This window comes from Panthera uncia (genome assembly GCF_023721935.1).
Source record: "Panthera uncia isolate 11264 chromosome B3 unlocalized genomic scaffold, Puncia_PCG_1.0 HiC_scaffold_1, whole genome shotgun sequence".
Taxonomy (NCBI): domain Eukaryota; kingdom Metazoa; phylum Chordata; class Mammalia; order Carnivora; family Felidae; genus Panthera; species Panthera uncia.
In genome coordinates, this window is record NW_026057582.1 from 115813101 (window position 1) to 115829093 (window position 15993).

The 15993-nt window shown below is 40.8% G+C and overlaps 1 protein-coding gene across 8 annotated transcripts in view; it reads left to right on the forward strand.

Moving 5' to 3' along the window:
- Positions 1 to 3565: 3565 nt before the first annotated feature.
- The window catches only part of TUBGCP5 (tubulin gamma complex associated protein 5), a 65684-nt gene continuing 53256 nt past the window's right edge, over positions 3566 to 15993 (forward strand). For 2 of the 8 annotated variants that reach the window (XM_049613920.1, XM_049613921.1), the window contains exons 1-3: positions 3566 to 3935; positions 6493 to 6546; positions 6657 to 6765. In XM_049613920.1, the coding sequence (XP_049469877.1) occupies positions 3790 to 3935; positions 6493 to 6546; positions 6657 to 6765 (309 nt within the window). In that variant the 5' untranslated portion in view covers positions 3566 to 3789. Of the gene's footprint in view, positions 3936 to 6492; positions 6547 to 6656; positions 6766 to 10067; positions 13029 to 15993 lie in introns of those variants that run through there. The other 6 variants (XM_049613926.1, XM_049613922.1, XM_049613924.1 and 3 more) reach the window with 4 other exon arrangements.

Below are 15993 nucleotides of genomic sequence, written 5' to 3' on the forward strand. Positions count from 1 at the left end.
CACCTAACCACACCCAGGACTGTGGCCAAAACCATGCTATCACTGGGCCTCCCTTTCCATCCCAAGCTTTTCACTGCCTTCAAGTGGGACTAAGAAAAAATTTCAAGAGGCCTATCTGGTAGCCAGGCCTCTCACAGGACTATGTTTGGGCCCCAGCACCATCCCATGCCATAGACCCAGTGCCATAGACAGGACTTAGAAACGTTTTCCACAGGCACATCAAGTGATGAGGGCCCACACTTGACCATGGTCAGGACACCTCCACAGAGCTTCCTAGACACCCAAGCTGTGCTTGTCACCAAAGAGAGCTTAGGAAATTTGTTGGGTGGTGCTTTCAATGACTGGCCCTACACAAGACCTCAATGAGCATGGGGTGCAATCTCAGAGTGTAGCTGACCTGCCTGCAGTGTTCCTTTCTCTGGTGAGGGATATGAAAATATTCAGAGGGCTGAGATAAGCAGGCCCACATAGGAAACCGCCAGACATGGGCAACCCCTTTTTGGTTCTTACTGGCCCCCATCATGGGAGTGGGCCTTGGGAATGTTTGGGGAGTGCCTTATGTGACTGGGTCCCATGCAGGGCCACAGCTGGGTTATAGACACCCACCTAAGACCTCTCTGGCCAGCTTGGACCAATCCCCATTTGTCAGAGGCATCTGACAACCATGGCCAAGACCAAGGTGCCCTGCTGAGTTCCCCATGTCAGTCACAGGCTGATGTCCACCTCCAGAGAGGAACATAGAAAAAGTTTCTGGGGGCACATCGAAACCTAGACCTCATGAAGCACCCTCCCTGGGCAGCCCTTACTGGCCACCAGTACCCACATTCTCCAGAGGGGATATCCAGAGGCCATCCAATGACCAGATCCACACAAGACCAGGGCCTGATCCTTAGTGCACTCACAGGCCTCCGTGGCAGGATGTTTTTATCTCAGCCACTGGAGGTGGGTTGAGAAACATTTTGGGGAGGCACCTCTTTACTTAGGAATCAAGTATCAGCTCAGGTCAACAGGAAGGCACAACAGGTCACCCCAGTTCTAGTATGATCCCACTTGGGAGACTAGAAGCTGAATGCACATTCTGAAAATGTTTATGCCTCCCTCCAAAGGGGAAACCACCAGGGAAGTCCTGGTATAGAAGGGCACCATGGGCCTGGCTGTGGCCTTTCCTGGGAACTTTGGAGGCACCCCCAAAACATTTCTAAGTCTCTAGCATGGAAAGGCTTGAGAAGGCCAGCAAGTCCTCAAGAAGGAGCTCTGATGGGTCATGGTATTAGGAACCCCACCTGAAAAGTTTCTAATTCCCCCTTCACAAACCAGGACCAGTCCACTTAGTACAGACAGGTCTGGGGAGTGCACTCTGGGCTGGCCACAAGTCCCACATGAGTCCTGGTCATTGACTGTATCTCCCAAGAACATTTCCAGTTTCTCCTCCAGAGGTGAACATTGCCTCAGGTTGGCCATGGATGAAGAGAAGGGCATTACAACTCCTCCAAATTTTTGTAAGTTCCCTCCAGAAGCCACTACAGACTTGGGTGGGCATGCAGGTCTGCAATAGGCATCCCCGGATTGGCATAGTCCCGTGTGTGGAACATTTGACAGAGATAATCCTTAAATATTTCTAAGTCCCTCCAAGTGGTGGGAGGGGGTCATGGGACAAGATGGACAAGTGGGATAAGGATAGTGCCTTTGGCCAGGCTGTAGTCATGCATGGAGCCCAGTCTTTGCATGCACTTCCAGAAAATTTATCTAAGCACCATACTGGAGGGCAGCACTGATCCAGGTCAGCAAGGGACAGATGGCAGTATTCCTGGCCTGTTTGCTGTCTATCTTTCATATGTACTTCCCAAAAACTGTTTCCATGTCCATTGCCAAAGGGGTGACCAGCTAGGGCCAGACTTAGAGGTCTACAGAAGATGTCTGGAGGCTTATGGTGTTTTGAATGGAACTCAGTCATCTAAGGCACCTTGGGAAAATTATTTCAACTCCCCTTTCAGAAAAGAGATGCTAACCCAGGCCAACCAGAGAAGCCCAGGAAGAGTGGCTCAATCTTTAAGAAGTCCAAGTCACTGGGAGTGACCTGTGGAAAGTTTTCTAAGTCTCCCTCCAAAGGTCAAGACCAACTGGCTGGACAAAGAAATAGAGACACATGTAAGCATATGCACATACTTTGATTTTTAGAGATGTACAGAAAGCAATTAGATTATAGGTTTGGGGTCCTGAGAAAAACGTGAACTACTTACACAGATTTGAGAGTGATAAATGTACAGACGACAGGTGAAACTGGAAGAGAAAAGACTGCTCAAGAATAGAGTAAAAATTCCCTTTCATAGAAGCATCTAATACTATGATTTTCTCCTTCTTGTAAGATTTGTGTAATCATGTGCAGTCTATGTTTTCGGTAGTTGCTATGGTGTCTGAATGGTCTGCCCAAAATTTATATGTTGAAATCTATTAAGTTGAAATTTATTAATCTATTAAATCTATTAATCTATCCAGTGACGATGGTATTAGGAAGTTGGGCCTTTGAGAGGTAATCAGGTCATAAGGACAAAGCCGTTATGAATGGGATTAGTACCCTTATAAAAATAGAGACCCTAATGAACTCCCTTGCCCCTTTCACCATGTGAGGACACCCTCACCCAACCCCATGCTGGCACCCTCATTTTGAATTTCAGCCTCCAGAATTGTGAGAAATAAATTCTGTTGTTTATAAGCTACCCAGTCTATAGTATTTTGTAACAACAGCCCAAATGGACTGACAGTGGTATATCAACTATTACTACAGTAAAACAATGTAATAAATCACATGAAACCCTACCAGATCCCTAAAAGAAAACATAAAGAAGTCCATGTAACAGGTTTTGGAATAGTTAGATGCAATATTGAACAGAAACAGTTCAGGGGCACCTGGGTGGCTCAGTTGAGCTTCGGACTCTGGCTCAGGTCATGATCTCACAGTTCCTGGGTTCCAGCAACACATTAGGCTCTGTGCTGACAACTCAGAACCTGGAGCCTGCTTCAGATTCTGACTCCCTCTCTGCCCCTCCTCCCCCCTCAAAAATAAATAAAAACTTTTTTTTTAAATGAACAGAAACGGTTCACAGGTACAGTTTTAACTACTGAACTGTATTTTAGTAATTTAATTAGTGAACTGTATTTCAGTAATTTAATTACTGAATTTTAAGTACTGAACAACAAAGACATACTCCATCTTTAATCAACAGGAATTATAAAGTCCTTTGGCAGCTCCCAATCACAAGCCAGTGAGAGCAGAAGGAGCAGCGCTCAGCCTGTCTGCCTCTGCCAGACAAGCCACTTTGCTGACACTTGCTGTAGTGAGGACCATGTAGTGTGTCCTGTGTAGACAGAGGGAAGCTGAGAGATCATTAGAGATCACCTCTAGAAGGAGAAACTGAAGCTTGGATAAGAATGGACAATTAACTGGTCACGGTACCTGAAAAGGTAGGTGCGAATGAGGACTAATGGCTGTTCTCCAAACATCGTAAATTAAACCACCAACCAAGGTTAGCCAGAGATTATTATTAATCTGACTAACAGTAACGGTTATTTCTTTGAGGACGCTCCTAAATGTACTCAAGGTGAAACCGGAAAACGCACGCAAGAGCGTCCTACAAGAATCAGCAAGGACACAACCAGGCAGGAGCTAGAATTCGAACTCTCGCGACAGCGGCCGGAACCTCTCCGAGGAGCAAAGCGGTGGGAGCGTGAACTCTCGCGAGAGCAAGGAACAACCTCACGGAAGGGCGTCGTTGTGGAAGTTAGAGCAGTATGTTCCGGCCCGCGCCGTCTTGGAGCCAACTGGACCCACAGCAGGAGCGCGACGTTCGCGAGCTCATTCGCCATGTGGCTGGCCTTCAGGATGAGGCGGACCCCAACTTCCAGCTCGCCCTGCACTTTGCCTGGTCCAACTTCAGGTGTGGGGTGCGGCTCCGGGGCCGAGGCTGGGAACAGGAATGGGTCAAGGGGTATCCGGGCGCGCGGCCGTGTTTCCGACCGTCATGCGCGCTGCCTCCCAGGAGCTTGGTGCTCTAGTGTCCTTTGGATCCCTGTCGCGTGTGACAAACGCATAATGAAACAGTGGGTTTTGGGTTGTTAAGGGTCGGCCTTACCCTTAGAAGCGCACTTCTGGGGAAGGGGTTTGTGTCTCTCATGTTCCTTCTTCCACTCTCTGCGCTTAGCGCTGTGCACTGCGCAGCAAACATTTTTTGAATGAGTAGGTAAATGAAGTTTTAGAGCAAAATAATGGTCAAACCCTACTTAACACTGTATTCTTACTCCCTACCCCTTATTTACTCCCTACCCCTTATTGAGCCACTCCAGATCTCTCTTACCTTGGTCTTGTGTTTTTGTTTTTGTTTTTTTTTTTCTCTTTTCAAAACGCACAGCATACTACACTGGATAACTTGTATGTTGTTTACTGTTTGTCTCCTCCACCCCTCCTTCCAGCTAAAATGTAACTTCCATGAGGGTAGGGATAATGGTTTGTTTTGTTCATTTCTTATCCCAACACTTGGAATAGTTCCTGGCACATAGTACACTAAGCCACCATGTAATACAATTTCTAATACAGTGTCTCATGTAATTTCTCGAGATTTATGAAGTCAGAGCTCCTATTTTTATTTATGGAAGATGTAAATTAGACAGTACTGTTATGATCATTACCTATAATAGAATTATTACTAAAAGAATGTTCATCCATGTTAATATTTGCCTATTTAATTTCAATAGAAATGGTTTTTCAGTTTCTGTATTCTTGATCATCAACCTTAATCATACATACAGTGCCTACTTGGTTTATAATGAGAACAGACAATGAGTCTAAAAGCCTGCCAAGTTTCTGAAATAATGAGTTCAGTTCTTAAGTGTAACCTATAAATATAACAATGTCTGAATAGGTCATATAAGACAGAAATTTAAGTGCTGTACCCCAAATAATTTCTCTATTAGTTAATATGTCAATGGCAGTAGGTAGCTGGACATCATTTTAGACTTCAGAGAGACATTAGAAGTTACTGTCTCACATTGAGAAACTAAGTGATAAAGGGATGTTCTCTATTCAGCCATTTACTGGAATAGAATTAGATATATATTTTTAGTGGTGTAAATTATTTCTTTTAAATACAGATTGTTGTCTTTGATACTAAAAATTAGAAAGTGAGTTGAATGAGCTATATGATGCTTTAATCCATGAGAAAAATGAACAATACATGTTTGCTTTTTTAAAATTTTGTTTATTTTTGAGAAAGAGAAAAAGAATGAGTGGGGGAGGGGCAGCGGGGGGATGGGGGGGGTAACAGAGGATCTGAAGTGGCCTCTGGACTGACAGCAGAGAGCCCCATGCAGGGCTCAAACTCATGAACCGTGAGATGGAAGTCAGATACTTGACTGACTGAGCCACCCAGGTGTCCCATGTTTGTTTGTTTGTTTTTTTCTTTTTTAAATTGTGGCCATGTTCTAAGGCCCTAGAAATTCAGAGATGAGTGAAATACAGCCTCTATCCTAAAGGAAGACAGGTCTACATATGATATAGAATTGGAGTTTTTAATCTGAGAGCCTGTAGAATTCAGGTGTTATGAACTTGGACAAGAAAAAATTACACTAACCTCTAACTAAAAACTGGCATTTCCTCAAATTACAAATAAAAGCAACAAGCAATAATAATTTACCTAGGACTGTGTCACAGGTAGAAATCACATAGTTCACATCATAAAGTTGTGGCAGATATTTTCAAATATTTTTTGCTGTTGCTTTACTGATAATTGTGGATCCATTGCTAGATCTTGTTATTTAATGCTTTAATAAATGTCTCATTATATCACAAACTTTAAAAGGTACTTCACAACCATATTTCAGTAGGCTTGGGTTTTTTTGTATTTCATCTCACTGGCACCTGGGTGGCTGAGTTGGTTAAGCATCCGACTTTGGCTCAGGCCATGATCTTGCAGTTTGTGAGTTCAAGCCCCGTGTCAGGCTCTGTGCTGACAGCTCAGGGCCTGGAGCCTGCTTCAAATTCTGTGTCTCCCCCCACTCCCCGCCCCTCCCCCTCTCGTGCTCGCTCGCTCTCTCTCTCTCTCTCTCTCTCATAAACAAACATTAAAAAAATTTTTTTAAATATTACTTTGAGAAGTAATGTTTCATAAATTCATAAAGCCTAAGCTTCACTGGGCTTCACTATGGCATAAAAAGATTAGGAACCCCTGCTATAGAATGTGCTATACTGACTTAGATACAAGGCATTATGGGAAGATGAAGGAATCAGAGGACAAAGGAGGCTAAGGATGACCTGTGCTTGAGCAGTTTCTGAGATGCAGTGGCTGTTTGCCTGGGTGGTAGAGGTGATACAGGGAGAGAGGTGCACTCCTGGAAATATCTTGCCGAATATAGGGTGACTATGGGGATATAGAGGGCTCTGAGACTGGTCTACTTAGCAATATGACAAGGTTCACCTAAGAATTGCATTTTCTCTTTTAGATTTCATCATTTCTTGGATGTTAACAGCCACAAAGTAGAAAAAACAATAGAAGGGTAAGTTAGTTTCATATATATGTACATATTCAAAAATATATGCATTTTCTTATAAATCTTTCTATTAATGTAAGTTTATAACTGTTAGTTTACTTTTAAATATATTTTAGAATTTATGAAAAATTCATCATTCATTCTGATCTCAGCAAAGCTGCTAGTTGGAAGAGATTAACTGAGGAATTTCTAAATGCATCTCTTCTGAGCATAAAGGAAATAAAGGTATGCATTATATTGTGAGATCTCTTTTATATTTTACCATTTCTAATCGGTTATCATCAACTTGTTTCTGTTACTATTTAAACATTTATTTTACAATTATGATTGGAGCAGAGTCTTCTGGAAATTGACTTAAGCACTGTCATCAAACCCAGTGTGCCTCAGGCTTGTGATCCAGGAAAAAGCATGTTCTTGTGTAATCATCTTCTTAGCCCAACCTACTGTGGAGATTGAGATCAGAGATTGGCACAAATAATAACACTGTCTGGCTGTCTTAAAATTTTAAATGGCTTTTCAGCACTTGGTAATAATAACTACCTATGTAATGCCTACTAGATGCCAGGTGCTGTCCTCAGCACATTCACATTCAATTGTGGGTTCCTAAGATCACCCTTAGACTTGGTGATTCACTGTAAGGATTCACAAAACTTTAAAAACGCTGTTATCCTCACTGTTAACAGTTTATTACAGTAAGAGAATACAGATTTAAATTGAGCAAAGAAAAAAGATACATAGGATAAAGTCCAGAAGAAACCAAGAATAAGCTTCTAGGTATGCCTTCCCATAAGAGTTGTATGAGGATGCACTTAATTCTCCCAGTGATAATGTATGACAGCACATGCAAAGTGTTGCAAACGAAGGAAGCCCATCTGAGCCTCGGTGTCTAGCATTTTTGTTGGGGGTCAGTCACGTGGATGTGCAATGCACATGTGGCTGACCTTAGTTCCTCAGTCTCCAGCCTCCCGCAGAGGTCAAACCAAGGACCTCAAGCATAAGAAAATACATTCACAGGGGCGCCCCGGGTGGCTCAGACAGTTGAGCATCCATCTTCGGCTCAGGTCATGATCTCACAGCTCATGAGTTCGAGCCCCACATCAGGCTCTGTGCTGACAGCTCAGACCCTGGAGCCTGCTTCAGATTCTGTGTCTCCCTCTCTTTCTGTCCCACTCATGCTCTCAGGAGCTAGTCAAGGGTGAGTTGTCCTGAGACCTTTGAGATATTCAGAGTTTGGGCAACTCAGGCTTCCTGAGTAAACCCTTTATTATGCACATACATTAACTCATCTTCACAATAATTTCTGTGAGATATTCTGTAATTGTTAGGTTTTACCTTTGTCTACACTGTGGGAAGTGGTAAGGAAGAGAGCTTTCTTCTTTGTAAGGAAGAGAGCTTTAAAAAATTTTTGAAACTATCGGAAACTAAGGAAAGGCTATAAAAGTATTTCTGGAAAAAAGAGCTGCAGTGCTCTGAATCCATGCCCTGAGAGTTAGGAACACTTGTGTGTAGGGAAATACAAATCAAAACCACAATGAGATACCACCTTACACCTGTCAGAATGGCTAACATTAACAACTCAGGCAACAACAGATGTTGGCAAGGATGCAGAGAAAGAGGATCTCTTTTGCGTTGTTGGTGGGAATGCAAGCTGGTGCAGCCACTCTGGAAAACAGTATGGAGGTTTCTCAAAAAACTAAACATAGAACTACCCTACAACACAGCAGTTGCACTACTAGGCATTTATCCATGGGATACAGGTGTGCTGTTTTGAAGGGACACATGCACCCCCATGTTTATAGCAGCACTATCAACAATAGCCAAAGTATGGAAAGAGCCCAAATGTCCATCAATGGATGAATGGATAAAGATGTGGTATATATATACAATGGAGTATTATTTGGCAATCAAAAAGAATGAAATCTTGCCATTTGCAACTATATGGATGGAATTGGAGGGTATTATGCTCATTGAAATTAGCCAGCCAGAGAAAGACAAAACTCATATGACTTCACTCATATGAGGACTTTAAGAGACAAAACAGATGAACATAAGGGAAGGGAAACAAAAATAATATAAAAACAAGGAGGAGGACAAAACAGAAAAGGCTCATAAGTATGGAGAACAAACTGAGGGTTACTGGAGGGGTTGGGGGGGGGGGGATGGGCTAAATGGGTAAGGGGCACTAAGGAATCTACTCCTGAAATCATTGTTGCGCTATATGCTAACTAATTTGGATGTAAATTTAAAAAAATAAAATTAAAAAAATATATATTTTTTAAATAATTGGCATAATTTTCCAAATGGATGTCAGTGAATTGTGTAAATCCTCTGAAAATAAAAAAGGAACAATTCCAAAAAACAAAAACAAAACAAAAAAAGGAACACTTGTGTGTATTGTGTGGAATACACTCGTGTGTATTATTTCTGCAAGGACCATTTTGAAAGAGGAGGCGGCAAATCTTTGCTTGATTTATTTATACAACTTCCTGGGCAGACTATAGAATTTAATAATTTAGACCTTATGACAGCATAGTACTAATAAAAAAAAATAATGGCAAGCATTGTTACAGCACTTACTGCATGCCAGGCCCTGTTAGTTCCATAAAGACCATGTTCACCAGGTACTATTACTATACTCATTTTGGCAAGACAAATGCTTTAATCTCAGTCTCATTTGAACCAGTGAAAACTTGTGTTGTACAGAATAATTAAATAAAACAGTGAGTGTCACTTCTGATTCCTGCTTTGACCTTTTCATTGTCATATCCTGTGATTTTTCTGTACATTCCTTGAGCACAGGGGGACCACATTCCCTTTGCTTTGCTGTGGCACGTCCTATGTCCTGTACTTGAACTGCCCTTCCCCTTCTCTCCTGCCTGAGAAATCTCATCCTTTAATATTAAATCCAAGTGTTGTCTCTATTGATACTATGTATTGCAGTATGTTATTACGTTCGTTATTGTTTCTTTCATATTTTCCCCTTTCACATGTGAGTTTTACAAGTTTAGGGTTCTGTATCTGATTTATTCTCAGTCACCTGGAACAGTGTAGACAATAAATATGTGTGGAAGAAAGAAATCTGTACAATCCTATCCTCTCCCTGTCTGTCCTCAACTCTTGTGCCACCTACATCCAGAATTGGTTGCTGTTTTCCCCCTTGCTGTGGCATCTTCCACACACCTGTTATAGTGTAGCAATGTTGTAGACTCTTGAGTCTGTAATTAAGAGTCTCTTATGGTTTGCCTCCCTTTCTGTTTTTATCTTATTTATGCTTCCCTTCCCCTATGCTCATCTGTTTTGTTTTTTCAATTCCACATATGAGTGAAATCATTTATCTGTCTTTCTCTGACTTATTTCACTTAGCATAATACCCTCTTCTAGTTCCATCCATGTTGTTGCAGTTGACAAGATTTCATTGTTTTTGATCGCTGAGTAATAATTCCATTGTATATATAAATACCACATCATCTGTATTATCTGTTGATGAATATTTGGGCTTTTTCCATAATTTGGCTATTGTAGATAGCAATGCTATAAACATTGGGGTGCATGTGCCCCTTTGAGTCAGCATTTTTGTATCCTTTTAATAAATACCTAGTAGTGCAATTGCTGGGCTGTAGGGAAGTTCTGTGTTTAATTGTTTGAGGCACTTCCATACTGTTTTCCAGAGTGGCTGCACCAGTTTGCCTTCCTACCAGCAGTGCAAAAGCGTTCCCCTTTCTCTACATCCTCACCAACATCTGTTGTGTGTGTTGTTAATTTTAGCCATTCTGACAGGTGTGAGGTTTTGATTTGTGATTTTTTTTTGATTTGTGGCTTTTCATTGTGGTTTTGATTTGTATTTCCCTATGATGAGTGATGCTAGGCATCTTTTCATGTGTCTGTTAGCCATCTGGATGTCTTCTTTGGAAGTGTTTATTCATGTCTTCTGCCCATTTCTTCACAGGATTGTTTTTTGGATACTGAGTTTGATAAGTTCTTTATAGATTTTGGATATTAACCCTTTATCCAGTATGCCATTTGCAAATATCTTCTCCCTTTCCGTCAGTTGCCTTTCAGCTTTGTTGATAGCTTCACTGTGCAGAAGCTTTTTATCTTCGTAAGATTCCAATAGTTCATTTTTGCTTGTTTCCCTTGCCTACAGAGACCTGTCTAGTAAGTTGCCATAGCTGAGGGCACAGAGTTTGCTGCCTGTTTTCTCCTGTAGGATTTTGATGGTTTCCTGTCTTACATTTAGGTCTTTAATCCATTTTGCATTTATTTTTTGTGTATCCCATTTATAAGTTACCCATTTACAATTGCACCAAAACCCATAAGATACCTAGGAATAAACCTAACCAAAGAGGTGAAAGATCTATATGAAACCTGTAGAACACTTCTGAAAGAAACTGAAGAAGACTCAAAGAAATGAAAAAACATTTAATGCCCATGTATTGGAAGAACATGTACTGTATTGTTAAAATGTCTATACTGCCCAACACCATTCAATGCAATTCCTGTCAAAACAATAGCAGCATTCTTCACAGAGCTAGAAAAACAATTCTAAAATTTGTATGGAACCACAAAAGACCCCAAATAGCCAAAGTAATGTTGAAAAAGAAAAAAGAGAGAGAAAAGGAAATGAAAAAAAATAAATAAGAAACTATTACCTTGATTCCAAAACAAAAAAAGAAGAAAGAAAAATATTAAGCCTGGCCCTGTTTCCACCAGAACTGCAGTTGTCATTTTGAAGCATTCAATTTTCAGTATACTTGGTGCATCCTGGCTGTGCTGTTCTTCTAGAGGAGAGCCTGAGCCACTGCCTTGGTTCAGAGTTAGTCTTGCCTGAGTAAATAAGCAGTTGCCAGGCACAGGGGGGGCGAGGTTTGTTGTAGGTAGGGCCTGCCTCCACTGGAGGCTGCTGTGTTGCTCTCCGAAGTCATACTGTGTTGGTATGTGGGGAAAATGGCACTACCCCAATCCTTCATCGCTGGACAGATGATTGCACAGCCCACACTGGTCAGGCAACCCTCACAGAACAGTGAGTGAGGGCAGTCAGCTTGCCCTGTACCACAACTCTCCTGCATCTTTTCTTTGGGAGTTCAAACTTATGCAGCTGGGATTCAAAACTTGAAGTCTTAAAGGACATGCAACCATGCTGACCCATGCCCTCCTCTGGAGTAGTGCCCCTCTACTCTGTCTAAACTCTTTTGTCTCTGAAAAACAGTCCCAGGCCTGCACAGTGTGTGGAATCTATGGTGTAGCACCACTAAAAGCAGCAAAGGTTATTCTCTCTGGGTGCATCTCTGTCCCCTGCTGATTAAAGACCTTTTGCTGGCACCTGCAGGGTCTTTTGTCCTTGGGGAGGCAATGTACCCTCTTACAAAAGTACTCTAGGAAGGAGAATGTTCTCTATCAGTATGCCCCTGAGATCCCTACACCATGCTATGCACTCCAGCACCAGTGTCCTTCTTCTCCCCAGTAGCTCATGCCACAGCTCCACTCTGGAGTAAGTTGCACACTTCCAAAACCTCAGAGTTTAAGCTCCAAACACCGTTTGCAAGAAAACCTGCTACACTCAGTACTTCTTATTCCCCGGCCCATGGTCCAGAGAGGCTTTTCTCCTGTGCAAATGAGTGCCACACTCTCTCATCCCCTCTCTTTTTCTTGCCCTTTTGTCTCTCCACAGAAAGGGTTCCCTCCCCTCCATGGCACCACTGTTTTTGTCTCACCCAGTTCACTTCTTGTACCTTGCACCTGCCTCGCTGTCTCCCTCCAACAATGGAGATCGTTTTGCCACTCCAGATTAATTTCCTAGGTGTTTCAGAAAGTGATCTGATCTCAGTACAGCTGTGTTTGAGGGACTAGGAAAGCCCAGGGTCGATCTACTTCTCCACCATTTTAATTTCCGAACTTCATACTTTTTTTTTTTAGTTTTATCAGTATATAACAACATACCATAAAATCTATCTACTGTGGATATACATTTCACCAGTTTTAGTAAATGTGTAGTTGTGCAACTACAATCCAGTTTTAGAACATTTCCATTACCCCAAAAGTTTCCCTCAAGCCCATTTGCAGTCAGTGCCTGCTCCCACCCCAGCTCCAGACAGCTGCTAATCTGTTTGCTCTATTTATAAAATTGCCTTTCTTGGATATTTCATATAAATGAGTTCACAAGGTATATAATTTTTGTGTGCTTCTTTCATGATGTTTTGAAGTTTCATCCATGTTGTAGCATGTGTTCATCTTCTATTTTAATTGCTAAATAGTATTCATTGTATGGATAAGCCACATTTTACTTATGCACCAGTGGATGACATTTGGATTGTTGCGAGTTTTTGGTTAGTATGAATAGTTCACTATTGTGAACTTTCACTATATGAACATTCTTATATAGTTATATATTCTTATAACACTATGTGAACATTCTTATAGAAGCTGTGTGTGAACATAAGTCTTCACTCTTTTTGGACACATTTCTAGGAGTGGAATTGCTGGGTTATATGGTAAGCTTAGGTTTAACCAAATTATTTCCCAAAGTGGCTATATCATTTATATTCCCCCAAGCAATGTACAAGGGTTCCAGTTTCTCCACATTCTTGCCAACACTATTTTTTATCTATCTTTTATATATACATCATACAAAATATGTAGTAATACATTGTTATGGTTTTGATTTACATTTCCCTAATGACTAAAGGTTGAGCATTTTTATGTGCTTTTTAGCCATTTATATGTCTTCTGTAATGTCTGTTAAAGTTTTTTTCCGTTTTTGGGGCGCCTGGGTGGCGCAGTCGGTTAAGTGTCCGACTTCAGCCAGGTCACGATCTCCGGTCCGTGAGTTCGAGCCCCGCGTCAGGCTCTGGGCTGATGGCTCGGAGCCTGGAGCCTGTTTCCGATTCTGTGTCTCCCTCTCTCTCTGCCCCTCCCCCGTTCATGCTCTGTCTCTCTCTGTCCCAAAAATAAATAAAAAACGTTGAAAAAAAAAATTAAAAAAAAAAAAAGTTTTTTTCCGTTTTTAAATGATTGTCTTCTTACTGAGTCATCATTGTTTCTTTCTTACACAAGTTCTTCATCAGAAAAATGGTTTACAAATATTCTAGTTCCTAGCTTGTCTTGTCATTTTTTTTAATGGTGTTTTTTGAAGTTTAAAAAGTTTTTCATTTTAATGAAGTTCATTTTATCTATTTCTTTCTTTTATAACTTGTGCTTTTGGTGTCATGTCTAAGAACTCTTTGCCTCACCCAAAGCTAAAGGCTTTTCTCCTCTGTTTTCTTCTAGCAGTTTAAGCACTTGTATTTCGATTTATAATTCCTTATGAGTTAATTGTTGTATATATTGTGAGGAAAGGATCTAAGTTAAAGGTTTTTTTTGTTTTTTGTTTTTTGTTTTTTTACCTTCAGATATTCAATTGTCCCTTCACCATTTGTTGAAAAGACTATTCTTTACCTATTGAATTGTCTTGGCAACTTTGTCAAAAACAAATTGAACATAAATGTAAGGATTTATTTCTAGACTCTGAATTGTTTCATTAATTTATATGCCTATCCTTACACAAATACCATAATGTGTTTATTACCGTAGCTTTATAGGAGTTTCAGAATCAGGTAATATAAGTACTACAACTTTTTTCTTTTTCAAAACTGTTTTGTATATTCTAGACCCTTTGAATTGCCATGCACATTTCAGGACCAGCTAAAGTTCTACCGAAAACCTTCTAGGATTTTGGCAGGGATTGCATTGAATCAGTAGATCATTTTGGGAAGTAGTGCCATCATTGGTTGAATTACATCCCCAGAAAAGATAGTCCAAGTTCTATCCAGGGAAAAATTCTTCCCTCAAGCATTCAGATTGAGCATGGCTTTGCTGACAGCTTTGTTTTAGACTTCTAGCTCCCAGAACTGAGAGAAAATAAATTCTGTTTGTTGCAAGCCATGCAGTTTGTGGTATTTTGTTATGGCAACCTTTAGAAACTACTACATGGTCTTATCAATACTAAGTCTTCTAATCCATGAACACGAACTCTCCATTTATTCATATCATCTTTCATTTTTCTCAGCAGTTTTTTCCATGTACAAATCCTTCATTTCTTTTACATTTATTCTAAATATTTTCTTCTATTTGATGGTGTTATGAATGGAATTGTCTTCTTAATTTCATTTGCAGTTTGCTTATTGCTAGCATATTAAAATGTTAATTCACTTAAATTTTTTGTGTATTTAGACTTGCTAAACTCATTTATTCCAGTAATTGTCATCTGGATTCCTTAGTATTTTCTGTTAGGGTCATGTCGTCTCCAAAAACAGTTTAACTTCTTCCTTTCCAATGTGAAGTGTTTTTTGGCTTTTTGCACTAGCTGGAAGCTCCAATACAGTGATAAATAGAATGGATATCTTTGCCTTGTTCCCAGTCTTGGAGGAAAAGCTTCAGTTTTAACCCTTAATTATGATGTTAATTGTAGGTTTTTCACAGATACCCTTTATCATTTCAGAGATGTTCTTTTTTATTCTTAGTCTGTTGAGAGTTTTTATCATGATTAAGCTTTGTATATTGTCAAATTTCGTTCTGCACCTTTCAGATAATCTTATGTTTTTGGCTTTGTGTTATACTAACATGAGGTCTTAGCTCAGTCTGCCATAACAAAATGCCACAGACTGGGTGGCTTAAAAAAAACAAAAAAATTATTTTCTCATGGTTCTGGAGTCTGGGAGGACTAAGAATAAGGTGCTGACTGATTGATTTGCTGGTTATGACTCTCTTCCTGGCTCATAGATGGCCACCTTCTCCCTGTGTCCTCACATGGCAGAGAGAGCTCTCTGATATCTCTTCTTATCCCATTAGACCAGGTCTTCTTATGAACTAATTACCTCCCGAAAGCCCCATCTGCAACTATCATCACACCAGGGGTTAGAGTTTCAACATACGAATTTGAGGGGGACAAACTTTTAGTTCATAACATATGATGTGTTATATTAAATGATCTTTGGGTGTTAGTCTGATCTATTTGTGTGTGGTCTGAGAAGTACACTCATACTTAAGGCCTGGCTTATATTTTGTGTTAGTCGTCTCTCATCTCATTGCATGAATTCGTGCTCCATCAGCCAAGAATGTATAGGTGATTTGGGTCCACTCCAGTCTCTGCTATGTACAGCACAACCTGTAGTCAACCCAAGACATGAAAAGCTTAACATGCCCTTTGGCTGTCTTGCCTCAGGATTTCCCTAATAAACCCTCAACTGTTCTGCTGGTTGGCTACTCGCCCCACAGAGGCCTACAACCACTGACTCCCCACTTCACTTGCTACTGCATTTAGCACTTTAGCTGACAGCTCTTTGATTCCAGTTAGACTTTTCCATCAACAACAGCAAAGCTGCTGGTTTTCACTTCCTGTCTATCCTGGTTAAACTACAACTGTGATAGAACTAGAAGGAGTGAAATAGCAAATATGCCACAAACTCACATAGTTCTTCC